General features: G+C 40.9%; 1 protein-coding gene across 2 annotated transcripts in view; it reads right to left on the bottom strand.

Annotated features, from left to right (window-relative positions):
* Positions 1 to 20,220, bottom strand: part of epha7 (eph receptor A7) — an 86,922-nt gene that overhangs the window by 51,005 nt on the left and 15,697 nt on the right. For both annotated transcript variants that reach the window (XM_085432918.1, XM_085432919.1), the window contains exons 4-5: positions 13,780 to 13,935; positions 6,496 to 6,831 (exon numbers count right to left, since the gene is read on the bottom strand). In XM_085432918.1, coding sequence (XP_085289044.1) covers positions 6,496 to 6,831; positions 13,780 to 13,935 — 492 coding nt within the window. The remainder of the gene's footprint in view (positions 1 to 6,495; positions 6,832 to 13,779; positions 13,936 to 20,220) is intronic.

Raw genomic sequence — 20,220 nt, 5'->3', positions numbered from 1 at the left:
CATGATTTGGTTTTATTCGTTTTAGACAAAAGTGAAATTCTGTCACACACAGAAGGAAGATTTAGGAGACTTGTTAAAAGGGTATATTCATTGTTGGGAGTTTTCACGCAATTTGTTGACGGATCCTGAATACCAACATAAAATTGAATCGGCTCACTAAATCCGTTGTGACTGTGGCCAGTTCTTTCCTGCAGCCCTGCATGGATGTGTCTGTTTGTGTCCTTTCCAAGGTGGCGAAACAGCCAGTTGCTCTGACAGGCCGCCTGCTCCGAAAGAAAGAACTGTCCAATGCTTCCGATAGGGACCAAGTGAAGGGGAAAGAGGCGACGCCAGCTTCTGTGAGGGAGGGCTCATTCAAGCACAGCAGATTCGGGGGGGATTTAGGGAGCTCGTCTGCCAGCAATAAAAGGCTGAAACAGGATACTCGGTGAGATTAATTACCTAGATAGGCCACGATAATGCCATTTAAAATGGGAAAGTAATTAAAGTGCACCTTCCATGAAAATTATTCATTGCTGACGGATTGGGTGACAGACAAATCAGGAGGCATTTACAGAAAAGCTACAGGTTAAGTGCTCTGAGCTGCTGCATTGAGACCACCGCAGTTTTATTGCAGCTGTTGAATCTTAGTGCTTTGCCTGGCTCTCATCAAATTACTGCAAGCATGTTGGATGCTGGGGGGCGGGGGCAGGGGCCGTGTTTAAAAAGAATGGGTTCCCAGGTAACGTAAAACCGGGGACAAATGCTACAAAGGGGGATCCGCTTAACTAGAAAATTACACTGGCTGGCACTGGTCAGTGGGGACTCCTCAGAATCAATCAATCCTTCTGTTTAAGGCCACCACGGCAGATTAGAACACAAAAAGGGATAAATCAATGCTCTTATTGTTCCCCAAGTGTTACTTTCACAAATGCGCTGAACAATATCCTTTTAGTGATGATTGAATGCATATAAAATGGACATATAGGTTACCATTGAGTATCGATTCCTTGCACACGAAGCATCCCTCGTAGCTGTAAACAATTATCAAACCATGTATAAAACAACGCTATCGTCCTTTCTAAACTGCTGGAGGACAGTGAATCAGAAAACGGCCAAACTAAATGGGAATATTTGCTTCTCACGCAGTGCAAAGGCACAAAGCCTTTTCAGATCAAAGTAAAATGCTCTGCTTACATTCTTATGTGCCTCTTTGCAATTCTTCTTCTTTTTCCTTTTGTGCTGAGAGACTGTACTAAAGGAAATAGCCTGTTGTTCTCTCTGAATGTTTAAGTAGGTTTGTACATGAGGGGGACTATAACATCATCCTACATTCACACAGTGTTGCACAACAAATGAACCGAAGAATGGCTAAAAATAAACAGAAGATAACCCAGCTTCTCGTGTAATGAGAAAAGTGTGATTGTTGTAAAAGTTAAGAGTCAGTCTCATCCGATGTCTTGCAATGATGATCATAATATTCTAGGGATTTAAAGTCAATCTCAAAGTTCCTTTAAGGCATTCAAGCAACAACAACAGCAATAATAATAATAATAATAATTATTATTATTATTATTATTGATTACAAAACAGAAAAATAAGCACAGTTAAAACAAATTAAAAACAATGAGTCAAGCATGGCGAGCGGAAAGTCAAAATCCTCAGTGTCACAAAGCCTTCAGTCCCTTCACCCTGCTATATCACTGTGGCAACCCATGCTTAATGCACAGCCGAACCAGGCCAGGCTCCGAGCCACAGCCCCAAAAAGTGTCATCCACCCATCAATTCTTCCACTTACTGGAGCAAATCCCATGCATTGTGCCCAGCTGCAAAGCTATAACAGTGCAAATTGTGCACTGCACAGTCACTAGAATTCACATTGAGTTTGTATTTAGTTCGTAATGCAGAAAACACCCAGATGTTTTCATGCTTCGTCCCAATGCTGCCAGAACTACAGTCACTAGAGCACAGAGCAGAAATCCCATCACCTGCACCTCATTACAGGCCATTTTTGACATGGAATTAGTAGCATTGCTTAGTACACCAATTCGTAAGTATCGGTTTTTATTCATTGAGAAAACATAAAGTCTGATAATCAATGTGAAACATTCTGAGTGGTCTTCTTTTATCTTTATCTGGACAGTTGGCAGAAAGAGTAATCGGGACCCCAAGGGATGCCTCGTTTTGTTGAACTCTTTCAGTTAAAGTTGTATGCAACATAAGATTTCAAGCATCCAGTTCAATTTGATTTAAACTGAATTTTAATATCTTTTATAAAATGCTAATTCTTAGCAGTTGCTTCCAGAGGTGTGTACTACAAAGCAGGACTTTGGTTTATTCAGGTAAATACAAAGTTAAAGTTAACCCTAATAAAAATTAAGTGCTATTATTTACAAGCCTGTGCTTGCTTTTCCCATCTAAAGATGAGGACAAAATTATGAATCCCCATATGAAATATTAAGTGTTTTTTTTTTAACATAGCTTTTTGAAACACACATTTTTCAGAAGGCATACACACAATAGCAGAATTTTTTCCGAAAGAAAATATTATTAGCCCCCCTAATAAGCTGACCTTTGTACTGAGCTGTAGAACAAAACACTGCTGTATAATGATGTGATTCAACTTTAGCGGTTTACCTTGAAGGGACTGCATCCGAGCTGACTGACCTGGAGCAGCATATAGCTGTGTCTGAAGTAAAATAGGATTATCTTACTACTTCCATCTCATTCTGTATACAATACTGGCGCACATTTTTTGAATTACAAGCACACTTGTTGCCAAATGCAGTAATCTGATTGGTTATATCTGTTAATTCTACTGTCCAGTAAAATTACGAAGTTGGTGTAAATGGCTGCATTAAGAGCAGGGGAGTCCGAAAAAAATATTTTCAATTTTCTGTAAAGGCCTTAACAGTCAGGCTTTAAAAACTGTCCAGGTCTTTGGCTGACTGATAAGCTAGAGTAAAAGATTGCAGCCACTCCTCATCCTCAACCTGTGATTCAGGGATTTTGACAGAATGACTTGAAGGTGTTGATTCATTTAAACTAATGCATTAATACTGCTGGGACCTGGTTTCTGTAAGCATTGGGCCCCGTATATAGAAAAGGTAAACTGTTACTTTGCTTTCTGTGCAGTTTACTTCAAAGTAAAGACATTCTGTTGTTAAGGAGGTATGCTAAAAACAAAACCCTTCTAAATCTGCATTAATACCAAATACTTATGTCTAAATAAAATGTTATCAAGCATCAAAATAACATGTCTTAATCATTATGTTTGTCTGTATCTGCACCAGATATTTGAAATGTCTCTTATTAGATGGCATTAAAGGATTTCTAGGTAAACTCATGGCAGTCAAGATTACAGCATTAAGTAGCATTCCCTGTTCCCTGCTATGAATAAACCTGTGAATAGTTTAGAGCACTATTGTAACAGCTTCTGTATGAGGGTAACAGGCTTTGTGCTGCTGGCAAGCATTCGACATTAAAATCAATTTCCACGGGCTCTTCCTTCCACTCCATAGTGTTTATACAAGTAACTGATTGCACCTAAACCCCATTACACTGGTCTTGTGCTGAACAGGTGTACACATCATGTACACACAAACGCAGGTCCTGCAGCCGTTCCCATAACCAATTTTCGATCCTATTTCTGTGCCCCTCTCTACTGTGGATTTTTCTAGCTCAGACATGCGAACACCTCGCTTGAATAAATATTAATGGTAATTCTATGAACAGGGCCAACTTACAAGTGGCTGGTAGAACAAAAGGCCTTGTTTATAAGTGTGCTCGAGGAAAGCTAAGGCACGAAGGACCTCTGCGGGCCTCTGAGGTTGGCTGTGCAGCACAGTCAGCTCACAATGGAGTGCTGATTGAATCACACTCTTAACTTTCAGCATAAAGCAGGCAGCAACGATAGCAAAAATCCTCAACTTGAAGAATTTCTATTGAAACTACAAAGACGGAGCTGAAGAAATCAAGCTTACTAACTTACAGCCTCTACTTAAACTCATTTAAGACAAATCTGAGAGGCAATTAGGTTTCTGGGAACAATAAGCAGTCAGAATCTTATGTAGCTCCAGCCTTGCTCCAGACACTTCCTTTGGTATAATTACGGGAGGTGTGAATTCCTCATCAGATGGATCACCATCTGTATTCACAGACTCGTTCATTTCCCCAGTCCCTAGCTACGAGTCTATGTGCTTGCTGATTATCATTTAGCAGAAGGCAATGGGAGGGATGGAGAGAGGGCCGTTTCCTTTTCAAGGTTCTTTCACTGATATGGTCCTTCTCTAAAGTTTAGTCGACTCTGAATGATGATTCAGACTCTAATGACTCTAATATCGCAGTGATTCTCTAATAAGTGGCCATGTCTGCTTGCCAGTTATTTTAAGAAGTTCTGAAATCTTAAGCATTCCCCAATAGTCCAGAGAGCAGTGGAACTGCGAGTCTGGCAAAAAGGAGCTAACATCTGCTGAAGAGTGTAAATGAGAACGTTCACATCTATATAAGGCCTCCCAGTTAAAGCAAGTGCTGACAGGATGGGCTTAAACTAATGCAAGTTTTGACCCTCTTTCTATTAAACCAAGCAAAAATAGAGCTTCCATTAAACATCCCAGAGACAATAAATCTCATAGAGGATCTAATTTCTACATGAACTTTACTCATGTCCTTAATTAATACTGATTAAGAGAATAAATACTATTTTCTTACCCCAATCTTCACAAAATGGCCAGACAAGAGTTAAATAGTTGGGTTTCAATGGTAAAATGAAGTCACGTGACACAAACAAACTTCAGTCTCAGTCATTCTATCACTCTGGCACACTTGTTGAAAAAAAAAGTCATCTGGGGTTAGATAAATGTTGGACAAATACTGACTTCTTATTAAATACATCACTCAGTTATGCTGTGAATGAAAAAAAAAAACATATTAAACCAGTGCTGATTTTTCCTCTGCACACTTAATTTATTCTTTTCAGTGCAGTCTTCTGTAATTCCAGCCTTCATATTAAAGGTATTATTCTGTCCTGCTGTCCTACCATTGAACAGATGGAGAGGGTCGTCTTGCCATGAAGAACTGCTAACCCTGAATGAATTTGATTAGTCTGGGTTTCAAAGAAGACTTTTAGTATTGCGTCATGGCTGAAATAAAATTTCAGAGACTTTTCCAAACCCAAGCCATAAAACAAAGGCAAAAAAAGCATTTAATATTGAAACATCAAGGAATTAACCAACAAAAGTCGATTCATATAGCCCAAATGCTGTGTTTATAGAGTTAAGGCATGTTAAATGCTGCTACTTACTCAAAATTATGAACATGACAACATCTTGGCAAAGAACACTGCTCTTTTTCACAATAGCTAATGGCCTAATATTCCACCAGGTTAACTGAGTAATTGTGTGTTGTCAACATGCCACGTATAATTACGGGCAAGTCCAAAGGAGCATGTGATTATCCTCCTCCTGGTGTCCTTGTGTCCTTGGCCATTCAACACCCTGGCACATTCTAGCTTAGGTCTCTTTGACAAACCTGGGCACATGCGTTCAGCTGATCACCTCTGTCACTAGAGCTTGTATACGAGAAAATATTCTGCTTTTGATAGCAGACAACAGCAGGCAGGCATTTACAAAGAGAGAAGTGATAAATATGCAGCATTCCTAACGACTAAAATGATGGTGATTTAAAAGCAGCAGGTGTAGTTATCCAGAGAAAGACGTTATATTGGCAGCTAAAGCATCAACACTGTCTTTGCAGTCTTATTTTTTTATTACTACAGTCTTTTGGGCCAACTGTGTTTCACGGATGCTCGAGCATGAAAGAGGAATCTTGTTGAGTGGATCCATAAAAATAATGAATAAAAAAGGCTTAAGAGTTTGTCACTACAAAACACAGCATTTTAATTACGGCTGATTCCCTTGAGAATGAGCTGCAAAGACACGACTAGCTCTTTAGGTACCGCTGGGAGACAGCATCCTTGCTAAGCTAATAGCGTTTGCCACTGTAGTGCTGATATACACATTAAATTAATCTTGGTAATATGCATACTGAAAAATATTATGGATTATATCAGACTGGGACCATTAATGTTAATGGGGAATCATTAACGTAGTTAGCATTTGAGAGGTTTTCAGAATTAATACTGTCAATCGTCACGGTACTAATGTCAAATGCACTCTTAGTAGGAGCAAAGGCTGAGCTCCGTGCTAGTGGAAGACAAACACTTTTAACTTGAGTTTAAAAGAAATTGTTTCCACATTTTGGGAAAATAATCAGACCATTTGTAAAACAAAGATTTTTCAGAGTTTCTACTTGTTATTGTGTGTGTCAACAGACTATAAACAAACAGGATACAATATTTAAGCGTTAGGTGCTTGATGAGTGTATCTTTAAATAAAGGAAACACTACAAATTTTTTTCCACAGCATTTCCATAAAATTTTAACCAATTAAAACTCACAGTTCAAAGTTGTTTAAATGCAAGACAGCATTATTAAAAATAAATAATAAAATTCTTTACCTGCTTGGCCAGTAGCAATGCTAACTGCAGCAAACAGCCTCTGCGTGCGGCTGAGGTCAGACACCCCGTTGACAGCCTCCACCTCAAAAGTGTAGTTGGCGTGAGCGAGCAGATCCACAGCGGTCACGTAAGTGTCCACTAATCCTGACTGCGCGGGAGAGTATCCCACATTTAGCCCACACGGAACACACTCCTCGGGTTCCCAGCTGCAGCGGCGACATATAACCCTGTAGGTGACGTCGTTGCGACCGCCGGTGTCAGCCGGTGGGCTCCACTCCAGGCTAACTGTGGTCTGGTTGATGTTGTAGACCAGGTTCTGTGGTGCAGAGGGAGGTCCTGTCAGAGGTGGACGCCAAGAAAGCAAGTGAGTGCCAAGGAAAGTGACAGTCAAGCATTTTTACTCGCTGGATATGTACTTTAATTGTTCTCTGAAAAAATAGCTAATAGAGGACGGCCAGCTCCAGCCCCAGATCCAAACACTGACACTCAATTATAATAAGACTCAGATCTAGAAAAAGTCATTCAGGTATAATGAAAGGAAGTGAAGGTCAGGTCAGTGAGAATCCAAGCAGCAGACGATCGTTTGACAGATTTCTATGTCTTCCTTTTTTCCTTACTACACCGGCAGCAGCGCACACCTACTTCACTTTTATTTCATTATTTCATTAGCATTGTTGACTCTGTGAAGTGGCAAGTCCAATCCTGATCAATCCAAATAGATCAGGATATATTACAGCACTGGGTTTTTCTTGGGTTTGTTTGCTTGTTGTTTATTTTGTGGGATTGTGAGGGGGTTTCAAGTCTCCTCTTCCTTTTGTGTTCTCCAGCAATCAAATAAAAATGGCAATATCAGAAGTTCAAACTATCAGTGTTTTATCTCAGAATATTCAGGAGAATATGCATTTTAAGTGCCAACGATTTTGTGACTGCGCTTTAACCAGTTCTGTTTAAATAACTGCTAGTAAATCTGATTATAATTAATCAAGGTATTCACCACTTTCCATTGTTAAAAGCTACAAACATTCTGAAGTTGCCAATGTGTTCACAATGAACAAATTGTCCTATTTTAAATTTGAATCAACCTAAAGTCGTATAGCTGCATTAGCTGTATTAGCTGTAAAACACACATTCATAGCTGGTGATTTGTCCCTGTTAATGCTTTGATTACACAATGATTGTTGGTGACAGCATAAACCTGCTGCTGACATGATTGATGATTGATGCATGGTTTACTCCTCAGACTCAGCAGCAAATCAGAAGCCGTGGAGCCAATATCCCAGCCGCAGACAGTGGCTTTCCAGGGTTTCCTTTGAAAAACTATATCACATAGACAGCAGCACAATAAAACGTAGTGGCTTTCAAGAAGCCTGACTCACCCACAACGTTTATTAACGAGATTTAAACCTGGATTATTACCACCCTGTAACTGTCGCATACCAATCAAATTGATATACTAGAATAACGACTACCTCTGCAGCACTCACAGACCATTTCCCCATAAATATTAACATAACAAGCGAAAAGATTAGCTCATCTTGTAAAACAATGAATAACAAACGGCTGCTTTCATCCTCTCACATTCCAGACTATTGGGTTTTATGGCCCAGGTGCTGACATAAATAAATCCCCCCTGACATAGTAAAGATGATATAACTTGTATTCTTTGTTTATGAATGTTTTAGTGAACATCTTCATTCTGTGCTGTTTTCTTAGGTGACGCTTCGATTCATTCAATTTGTGACATTACCTAACAAAATGGATACGTTCAGTGCAAAACCTATGGACCATCACAAGATTCAAGCTTATTAAATCGGCACTGGGTTGTTTTTCTTTTTTCTACCCATTAGAATCAACAGCTCGACTGAGACGTCTATATTCATGATTACCAGGTGAGATAAGAACCAGGCTATGGGCTGGGAAGATGAAAGAGCCACCTGTGGCAGGTGAAGTGGAGAGGAGTGACTGCCAATAGTGCCACTCGACTTCAGCCTTGGCGCTGACACTCGACCCACACTCTCAATCTTCCTTGTGCACAAAAGGAGGGGGTGTGACTCACGCACGCACACCCCCTCACATGTGCATGCAAACACACTTCCCCAACCTTCCTCCAGACCAGTCCTCAGGGATCTTTTATTCTACCATGATAACATCTCATTTTGCTCGTGCCACTCTCTTTCAGGTCTCAGGTGAAAGTGATGATTTTTTCAGCAACAACAAGCAAAAGGAAATTAGATCAGACTCGCCCTGGATGTGTGTGACCTTTCTGTTTTGTCGTCTTGTTCAGATGCACACTACACTAAGAGCTTTGTCGTTCCCTTATAAACACCTTGCTATATTTCAAATCGAGTAGCAGTGACTAAAACTGTCCTTTCAATGGCTACATTCTGTAAATCTTTTGTAACAGCCAGCCTGTGCGGAGCTACGGAACCAAGCATGCCTTCTATGGGGAGACCCAGTGATAACTTCCTTTGGCTGGCCTGGAAACAGCTCTACTTCATCTGCCCTGCCGTCTCTTTGTTTCTCTGAGTGTACTCTGTCTGCACTCAGAAATACCAAACTCTTCTGGCCTCAGCTTCACCTGCAGCACAGAGCCCACCACTGTCAGCCTGTCTGCTCATCCTTACAGCTCAGGGGTTTGTCACTCTCCCTCTTCTTTTTCCTCTTTTTTTCTGTCTCTCACTCCCCCACTCTGTCTTATCTTTTCATGTTCTCTCCTCTCACCCCTCCTCCCAGTCAAGTTTCATTTCACGGATTAGCCTGCCACAGCCCCCACAGCCTGAAATGTCTCAATCACTTGCTAGCTGCCCTCCAACTCTGACCAAGCAGCGGTGAGAGTGTTTGTGTAAGTGCGTGTATGTGTCTTGTTCTGTTGCTGGTTTTTTTTCTGTTTTGGGAGGGTGGGGAGGGGGGTTCTACATAAATATGTACAAGCACACTTTAAATTTCCTCCTACAACATTTGCATGTCAACATGGCACAGATTTTAAAGCAGAAGTTGACATTTTATAGGATAAACAAAAGCCGCTCACTCTAAAAAGCTGTAAGAGGAAAAAGGCTTCGGTTGTGCAAATGCGTCTACAACAGCTATTAAACTACCATATAGAAAGCACAGGATAGTATTAGATGAATTTAGGTCATGTTTCATCTCCACTCGGAGAGAGTTGTAAGACCCAAGTAAATCTGGGCTTAGGAGAGAAGAATCTTCCGCTTATCAGCCTTGAGAGGTGCTCTGGGCTAACTTAACCCTCAACAGCTAATAGCACAGCCTATTACCTGGCTGTGCTCTAATTGGGGAGCTGAGGAGAGAGGAACGGCAGGGGTGAGTGGTATTCAAATCACCCATGAGGTATTCGTCACTCTACAAATGTGCGCTATGACCTTCTGACCTTCCATCTAATGATGCGGCTGCAGTAGAACCTGTTTGAGGGAAGACATGCTAAAGAGGAAAAGAGAAGAGGGTTTTTTGGGGCCTCCGACTTCCACTGCCAAGATTTCAATATTGGATTTGCTCCTTTTTGGCTCAAGTATCTGGAGAGTGTATGATGGCATGTCAACATGAATGACAAATGACTAAGTCTACGTTATAACAATTTATGTTTTGGTGTGTCTCAGATGTACAAATGCAGGGCTCGTGGATTTCACTGTTCAGTTGCTAAAAAGCTTGAACATTTTGTGAGACTACAATGATGACAAACCTTTCTCTTAGATGTCCTTACACGTGGTAGCGTTTGAGAATATTATTTTATGGAAACAGGCTGTATTTACATAGCCTCCTCTAATTACAGCATGGACCCAAACACATACAGAGATTTACATTGAATTTACATGTGCAGGGCCAGGATGAGAAAAGTGAATAATGGCACGGAATTTAGACGTGCGTCTCGGTCCGAGTTATCGGTTCAGTGAAGTAGATCCAACTCCAATCCTACACATTTTTTTTTAAATCATCCTCTCTGTTCTAACGGCATTAAATGAAAAGTGTAGTTCATTATCTCTCACCTTTTGTTCTTTGAGTAATGACAAAATTGCACACATGACAATGAAGGGCATTTTACCAAAGCCCCATGCCACTAAATGCCTTTATGCCAGGTTTATATCAGGTAACAGCTCTTTCTCTGTCCCCTAGCAACTCTATTTAGAATGGATCCTCAGATGGAATCAACTTGTTGAGGTGTCACATTTAAGAGGAGTGGGTGGGGGGTAAGGGTGGGAGAAGGAAACGAGTCACAAATGCTCCTTTCAGTCCCTGCTTGCACCAGCACCGCTCACAGCTGTTGCATGATTGATGCCCAGTACTCTGACCTGTCAACAACTCCACTGTGTGCTATGCCTCTGGAGAAAAAGGCTCCTGATGGTCTTCCACACACACACACACACATACACACACACACACACACACGCACACATATATGTATGTATGTATATAAATATATATATATATAATGTATACACACACACATATATGTATGTATATATATATATATATAATGTATATATATATATACACACACGTATATGTATATTTGCATATGAATAGCGTGGACAAATATTCAACAAACAAAAGCATGTCTTTATACCACCCCCCTCTTAGCAAATACCACATGGGAAACAGTGTTTTTGAAGCTGTGTTTTTGGAACTTGTTCCCTCATCTTTATTCAACATGGATTTGGCTTTTCATGTCCCCATATTACATCTTTATCTCATTTCCTCTCAAATCCTCATAGACACATCCTTAATCTCTGTGTGCCAGAGATCCATCTCACTGTTTTACCAAGGCCTACAATACGATAGCTTATTATAAGCAAACTCTTATTATAAAAAAAAAAAATCTGTCAATCAAGCTATTTATTCAGGCAGTGCAAATTCATTTTCAATTACTATTCACTCGTGGTCTGGATAAGGCTTAAAAAAAGAAAATCATAGTGACTATTGGTCACAGTGACTTAATCCAACAATGAATGAGGAAATGCACGTACAAAGCTGTAAAAAAATTGTGCTGCGTAAATGAGGAGGAGGAAGTCAAAAATACATATTTACATATAATGGTATGGGGTCACTAAGTGTAGACCCAAAGTTAATGAAAATGAATAATGGAAAGTGTGCAATAGGCAACTTCAGTAATTACTTCGGTACTTGGCCAAGGTGATTGCCCAAATGGGAACAGCCAGAGGACACTCAAAAAAAGTAGGAACTTTCCCCTGTTCTGTGTGTCCTGCTCTCGATCGGTTCAGTCGGGGATGTTAGAGTGAAACATTAACGTCCGATTAGGATGGTTGGAGAATAGAGTAATGGACCTGTCTTTTAGAACAAGATCTATATGGTTGCCTCCGTGCTACATGGAAAGATTGGTGGTTTGTGGTCTGGAGTTAAGTCCTTGTCTTTACAGTGCATTTACAGTGACATGCCTAGTTTAGTTTAGTTCTCAAGCTCCACCAACACCATACTTCAGATTTGGCCATTATTAGGTTAATATTGTGCAGTCTTAACCTTACATTTTAATTGACAGCAGGTAGGTAGGTCAGCAGCAGATTTTAGGTGCATTTTGCCTCATATTCTGTAGCAGTTAGCCTCTTGTATCCAATTCTTTTTGAGAATCAAGCTGTGATTGTTATTTCCCTTTTTGAACAAATAGGAAATGACAATTCCCATTTTTACACGGGAATAAGGGAAAAATTTGCTTGTGGCTCTTATTAACCTCGTGTTCCCACCACCCCTGTCGTTGGATTTGGATGTGTGTACTCAAAAACAAATTTGCTATTCATTGTTTGACATCCAAGACACTGAGAGCGGGGATTTATGGGGGGTCTCTAGGAGTTCTGGGGTCTGAGGCAATTGCAGTAAATCATCCTTGGAAATGACATGAGCCACATACTAATAAAACCAGCAACTTTAAAAGCAGCCATTTATAATTTAAGTGCGTCAAATACTTTTATCAATGACTCAGTATCATTTGTTGTTGATGTTGTAGCTTGTGTCACACCAATTTAGTGTGCAAGAGTAAGAGTGGTATGCAGCAGCTGTAGCCAGTAATATCTAACATATGATTTTTTTGAGTATTCTAGCTTTTGAAAGTGCACTTAATTACCACTATATTACTATATGGACTGCATACTCAGACACACCCTCTTGGCAATGTAAATACAGTACTGTATGTTGAAATAGATGGAAAGGCTTTCGCGGCAGGCAGAGACAGAGGCTCTGCTCAATGAGCCTGAGCTTTTAAAGACGCCCATAAATAACAAAGAATCCTTTTGTCATATGGAATTTGCAACATTAAATCTTAACTCCAATCCCTTAAATCCCTGTTTTGATTCTCTGATTTAATGCGTAGAGAAGCCAATGCAATGGTATAAAATTCTTTGTATTTGCATAATAACTATCTCTCTCTCTCTCTCTCTCTCTCTCTCTCTCTCTCTCTCTCTCTCTCTCACACACACACACACACACAGACACACACACACACACACACTTAGATATTAGATATTCTGACTTGGCCTACTTTAGGTGCGCAGCAAAAATGCAATGCTGTTCAGGATGTTGACTGGGCATGCAAATTGTCCAACACATGCACAAAGCATTTTAAAATGTTAACTTATCAGGTCTCCTTAATAGAAACAGCAAAGGAAGAACAGCACAAGTGTAAATCTAACAGCCAGAAGACTGTGAACCTGTGCAGTGATACATTATCAGCAGAAAGAAGGCACACAGATAAGGTGCACAGATTATGTTTAGGGATCCAGTTTACCTCCAGAGATAAAGCACAGTGCTAACATGGCCTTCTCCCATGCACAGTAGCTCAAAGCAAAGGAGAAAAAATAAGAAAATAAATACACATCCAGTAGTAGCACTTTGAAAAAAAAACATGTTTGAGAACAGCTCTGGAAGCAAATGAGCCCCACCCATTCAAACTGCATCCCCCAGCCTGTGTAAATAAGCCATCGATGGCTGTCACAGAGCTGTTACACTGGCCAGGACAAATGAAGATGCAGGTTGCTGCATGGGCTGCCACTGCCGACCGTAATTGCAATCTTTCAGACGGGAAATGGCAAATTGCTCCTGTCATCATTAGCAACCAGCTAAGACACAAAACAGACACGCAAGCTTGCAAACATAATTTGCAGAGGAACTGCTATGGAACACATCTGGGGCTTTCATGAGGCCACTGCAGGCTGACTGAACAGGACTAAATCAGGCTCTGGAGTGTGTTGTTTTTCCACTTGCATTAGTAGCTGTTTAAATGCATGTGATCTGTGCTGCGTTTATACAGCAGCATGGCAGACTTACTTGTGCACGCCACAGACGGAGGGTCAGAGAGTGCTCGGTAGTAGCCGTCCTCACAGTCACAGCGCCAGGAGCCTTCGCGGTCATTGAAGCTATGCACCGGACAGCGAGAGCACTGAAGGTCCTGCGAGGAAGACTTGTAGAAACCCCGACCACATGCTGTGCGGAAGGAAGCGAAAAAAACACTGAATCAAAAACACAGTGTGAAGTGTAGAAGTCTGGCGATCTGCAGGTTATTTTCTTCATAAACTAATGAATGCATTTCCTGTACAGAATGTCAGGAAACGCTCAGAAAGGTCTTAATAATGCTCTGCTGCCCAGGGCAACAGCTGCAGTGCTTCAGGTGTTTTATTTTGTCCAACCAGCAGTAAAAACAGAGAACAGACCGTATTGTTATCACATCACATTTAAATAGATAGCAAATATGTGGCTTTAAAAATAACGAGTAATCTAAACAGCTGACAGTTAATAATGTTTAACTCTTTCAAACAAACTAAAACAGGTGACTGGATGGAGACTGACTCATCAGTAAGATTAGAAAAGTGTTATATAAATGCAAGTACAGCCTGTGCCTATCTGTTTGTGCCTGTGCTTTGCACATGCAAACAGATGATGTAAGAAAATGTAACAATAAACAATTTATAATCCATTTCCTTCGGAACTAATTGAGATTAAACCAGAGATTTTTAGGTTTGGGAGGGGTAGTGATAATTGCACCTGAGATGTCTCACACAAATCCCACGCATGCAATGTTTCCTACCTTTGCTTTGAATGCACAGACTAGTTTGTAATAAGTATGTTTTGTGAACAGTATAAGTATACTGCATCTTTGCTCACTTGGCTACAAAAATCAGCCCTTTTTCATAATCTTTTCAGTCTTTGTCATTGGATTGGAAGAGCTCTCTCACTCTCTCTCTATACATCTCTGCTGTGTGAGCAAACAGTAAAGCTTCAGAGTGTGACAGAGTGGACAGTGGGAGAAGAAAAAGTGAAATGTTTTCTGCTGCTTCTAACTTTTTTCTCTGAATGATCATTTTACATAGAAACACCCTTCCCCTCCTCTTTGTCCTTCCTCACTTGCAGGTTTGATTATTCGTTGTAGATTACTATTGAAGCTCCAAAGCCTATAAAATTGTATTTCAAGGCAGTACTAGATATATGATATCTAATATCCAAGACTGGAAAGCAAAGGTAGCTACACATTAATGTAAAAGACTGGGCTTTGCTCTCTGATCTCCTCAGCGGACTGATTTCCAACTATATTTGCAGTTCAAAAACTTCCATATGAATCACAGATACCAGTTTAGAGTTATGTCCGGGATTAGGTGATTGATTTTTACCCGTCATCACCAAGGTTGTGTGATCAGTTGTAATATCAGATATAGAATAATTATTCAAACTTGACAGTACTGAGCTATATTACCACCAGACAAGACATTAAAATGACCATCTGCGACAAGTAACTATAATTCTGCATTGTGCTAATATAGACAGGCAGACAGGCAGACAGGCAGACAGATAGATAGATAGATAGATAGATAGATAGATAGATAGATAGATAGATAGATAGATAGATAGATAGATAGATAGATACTACTTTTTATACAGCACTATATACATATTAAGGTTAGGGGGACTTAGGCCTCTGAGAGTTAACATAATCAATTATATGTCTGACAATGCAAACAACTCCTGAGTAACATACTGCATAATCCATTAAAGACAAGGTATGAGATATAACCTGTCACCATCCCCAACCATAAAGTCGACAGCTCTCTGAAATTCTCAGAATTTGATTTGCTATGTCCCAGCTGAGCCAGGTTCACACAGGATCATATTCACTGATGATCTCAGCAGTCATTACAAATCACTGAATGTCTTGAGGTGATATTAGTCCTGTGCAAACAGAGCCTCAAAGAGTCTTAGCTTCATAGCTGAATTCCCATCATGGAGGGGGCATGACAGAACAAACCACTGCGTTCACATCTCGATGCAGCCAGAATTTGAGCGAGCCTGCCCCCTCGGGCTTCATCAAGCAGGCTTAGCTGTGAAACGGCACTGCAAATCTCAAGTTGAAGCTTTTGCCCAGAGATGAACTCCTACCTGAGAGGGAAATAACAAGACCATTTTTATTCCGATGAATCCACAGGTCAGCGAAGGGGTTTCACTTGTTTACAACAGCTCATATTTGTAAGAGGAAATATTCTTCAGTAGACAGATAAGAACATGTACTGTATCAAGCTCGAGCAAATTGATCATTTCAGTGCTTCACCTCTGACCGAGCAGGTAAGCAAAGAAGGCTGCTGATATGACTGATCGCTATTTGTGTTGTGGGGTATTAAGAATGATGCGCCTAACCCTAACTAATTCACACATACAAAATGATTTTCTGGTTCCAAGTAATGCCACCAGTTATAGTGACTCATATCAACCCAGTGAGAAACACACAGTAAATGTTTAAGGACTAGCAAAGAGTCAAATCTCTATTCAGGGAAATGCAATTTTAGCCTGGAACTCCGCTAATCCACACTGGCTGGCTGTGCATGTGCAAAACGCAGCAAAAGCATGGTGAACAAACTGCAACCTGGGCCACATGACTTCACAAACAATCTGAAAGAAATCTATACAGCTCTGCATACAAACTATCAAATTATACTAAAAATGCATTTTTCATGAGCCACGGGGGGAAATGAGCGATGATTTTCATGCTTGCTGCCCCTATTCCAAATCTTGATTCTGTTCCGCTAGCTTTTTCTTTCTTTCTTTCTTTCTTTTAATTTCCTTTGGCCAACGTCTCTTGAGACAGATTTGTAATAAGGAAGACAGATAAATCAGAGTTTTCTGGTTTTAACACTTCCAATGCAGCATGAAAAAGAGGCCAAGGCTCAGGGTATCCCCATTTCAGCTACATGAAAGCCCTGTCATTCTCTATTTATCAAGGTGCCACAGTTTTGTGAAACAAAGGGTTTTTTTTGTTGTTTTCCCAAGATGAAAAACAACATGATTTTATCTTTAATCTTTTTTTCTTTACCTTTTTTGGCCAGTAATTGAAAACAGAACCATGAAAAGGCTGGCAGCAGTGGGCCTTTAATGCTGACCAGGCAAAACATATCAATGGAAGTGTTTAATCTTCATATGTAAGTTCTTCATTGTTGTTGATGTTGTTTTAATGTACTGTTCTCATGACAACACTTGACTTACAGCAGAATAAACTGTGTCTAGTACCTGATCCTCAGTGTAAACACTCCCCATAAATGCTGATAATGATGCTTTCTACAGCAGATTCAAAACTGCTAGATCTCAGCGCCTTTGCTCAGCATGCTGGGATTTTTAACATTCTGATAAGCCAGCGTGTCTGTTTGCCTTTGGTTTCTGAGAGCTCAACTGCTGGGTGGCCTGTGTGCAGAGGGGGAAACACCCAGCTTGGACTGAGACCCCCACAGCCACCTCCCTCCCCTCCAGAGTACAGAATAACAATGCGGGCCTTCAAAGAGGACAGTTTTCAAAATTAAACACTGGATAACTCGTTTATTGTAACGTGACTCACATGTTAATGTTACAGTGTTTCTTATCAGTTAGAATTTATTACTGATTCTAGTTCCCAAATTCAAGGTGTTGGTAGTTGAACATGTTCTGAGGTTATAACAGTATTTTTACACATTTTCTGACATATATATTTATATACTGACAGAGTAATACGTAATGCCCATTGTAAAAGTAATCCCTGACTCTTCAGTCTGTGTGATTTCATAGAGAGGCGCTATTGTAAATATAGTCATGTGAAGCGCAGAGCTCTGTCTGTGAGCGCAGCAGTCTCACTCAGCTGCTGTAACTGTTAGAGGCAAACAAGCACAAAAAGGTGAGAGGAGCTCAAATGTGAGCAAAAATCATAATGTGTTCCCTCTATACTTACATCTAAACATTTAACTATATTTAACCTCATTATGAGATTTTATATAAACTTACTAACCACTTAACCTGTTTGGGTTTCTTCCAAAACTCACAGCAAAATGCCTCACAATACACTCCAAACATTTTCCTGAACCACCGTATAAAAATGTCAGCCCATGTTTATAATCCATCAAAGCTGAAAGTTTTGTTTTAAAAGTCTGTTTCTTAATATTCTTTGAATGGTTTATTAATGTTTTATCAAGGCCTCTAAGTAAATGCCATGGTCAACACACTGGCACTTTTCCAACTGTATCATAGAAATTCCCATAGAGACTGACCTGAGCGCTTGTGCCTCCAGTCCATCTGCACTGCGTATGCCAGGTTACAAAAAACTGTGAGGTGCATCACAAGGCAAAACAATACCAAGGGACACTGCACCACACTGCACTGATGACAACAGCAAGCATAAACTGCCTGTTAAGCTAGATCTAGACTTCTGGAGGAAATCTATGGCGTAACTGGAAACACCTTTTTAACCCTATGCTGCAGCTACACTGTACGCCATTCAAGTCATTGCGGGCAGCATCGACCTGACAAGTGGTTACATTTTTCAAGAGGTGCATGTCAGGTTATGTGGAAGGCTATGGCATAGGGTTAAAAGCACTTCCCGGGTACAATTTAAGTCGTAATGTAGACACCGACAGATGTCCAAATCATGCATCAATGTATCTCTAAATTCTCTGGATTTAATTTTTATTTCTTTTTGCTTCATGTTGAAGTCCATTGCAATAACCCCCTCCCTTTAGTAGCACTGTGTACAATGCAGCATTGCCCAACTTGACCTTAACAGAAACTAGAAAATAGAGACTTAATGCTCAAGAAAAAGTTTCTCTTCTCCCTTACTCGTTGGGAGTATATTTCTACCCGTACCTAATGGACTACCTAACCAAGGAAGCAAATCAAGACTCTAAAAATAGCAACTACAGGATGTGAAGAGGACATTAACATTTTAGGTGGACACTACGGTCCTAATGTGGGCTTTTACCAGTCTTCAACAAGTAATTCTGTAGCGCTATCCTCCACATGAAAAAGTAACAGTAAAAGGGTTTAAGTATGTCAAATGTGGACAGAGGAGATCCTGATCAAACTACAAAAATAATTCCCAATTTTTTTCTTTTTTGTAATAACCTCAACTTGCATTTTGTGCTCGGGACTTGGTTCGGTTTCTCTGCTTTTGTTTCTTTTCAGTGACAACCCGTGTGTTTACCAGTGTGCCTGATCAGGTTTTGTCATGGTCCGCGGCCCGGTGTCCGGGGTGCTGCTGGGATGTCCACGCCCACGAGCGTGGCTGCTAACCCCACACCTGCATCCCATCCCAGGCGATCACCAGGTGGACTATTTAATCCTGCCCTACCTGCTGCTCCACGCCAGTCCGTAGTCGCCTCTCAGCGGTAACGTACGCCTGCGGAAAAGAACTCGTATGACAAACTCTCCATCGGACCTAACACTGTTTTTTTCCCTGTGTACCCAGATCACAACTCGGTGTGTTTTTGTTTTCGAGCCACCTGCCTGTCCACCTGTCCGTCTGAGATTTGGTTCACATTCAGCTTCGCCGTCTCGACCCCTTTTGGAGCTCCACCCCCCTCTGGTTCACTCGGCCCGGCTATCACCGTGAGACGCACACTCCACCTTCCCTCGTATGCTGCCTTTTTTCCGCACCCCAGTAATCTGTCTCTCTTTTTGTTTTACAGCCTCTCACAGCCCCGCTCTCGGCGTTCCCTGTGCGGTCCCTCGGTTTCTTCTGGTTTCATACGTTGTTTTTCTGGCTACCCTCACGGGACACCTTTAGTTGCAATAAAAATTACTTTCTTTATTCGCTCCTACCCTAGTGTGTGTGTTCTGCTACTGGGTCCTGCCTGCGCTCGGAACTTCGGTTCATGACAGGTTTGGCACCCATAAGCATTTACAGAAGCAACAAGGCAGCAAATGAGGCCTCAAAATCGAATGCCTGTATGACATGGCCAACTAAGTGGTTCTGCAGCTCTTCCCATCACTAGCAGCGAGATGAGTGACAAGTACAAACACAGCCATCCTATCCCAACTTTCCTGTCCCAGCAGCAGCACGGTGACTCATTGCTGGCAAGTTCCCTTTTTCCTGGCACCAGATGCCAAAGAGAGACATTCTTATTTGGGAAGATAGTGAGTGAGACATTCTTTCTCCACTGACCCTCCAGCAACACTTTCTTTGGAAGGATATAGCTGTGAAGCAATTATACTGAGTCTGTTCACCAAGTAGCTTTCTTAACTGACAATGTGACTGACACCTTAGTGGCAAACACTGACACCCAAACATGTAAAAACACTGCACAAACTCTGGACTCTGTTCACTTTACAACTTGCAGTGACTTTGACAAGGCGACTCGCAGTCCGTCGTGTAATTACATTTGTAGGGATGAAGTGTTTTAGAGAGACTCTTTGGGGAAGGGCCCATTTATGTAAGTCTGATTTTCTTCTTGCGCAGATAAAGGCTGAGTGCCAGCTTGACACAGGGCC

Source organism: Copadichromis virginalis, linkage group LG15 (assembly GCF_057382275.1).
Source record: "Copadichromis virginalis isolate Kocher_CV1m ecotype Utaka linkage group LG15, C_Virginalis_male_GT1.1, whole genome shotgun sequence".
Classification (NCBI taxonomy): Eukaryota; Metazoa; Chordata; class Actinopteri; order Cichliformes; family Cichlidae; genus Copadichromis; species Copadichromis virginalis.
The sequence above is the reverse complement of the archived record's forward strand: the minus strand, read 5'-3'. Positions and strand labels throughout refer to the sequence as shown.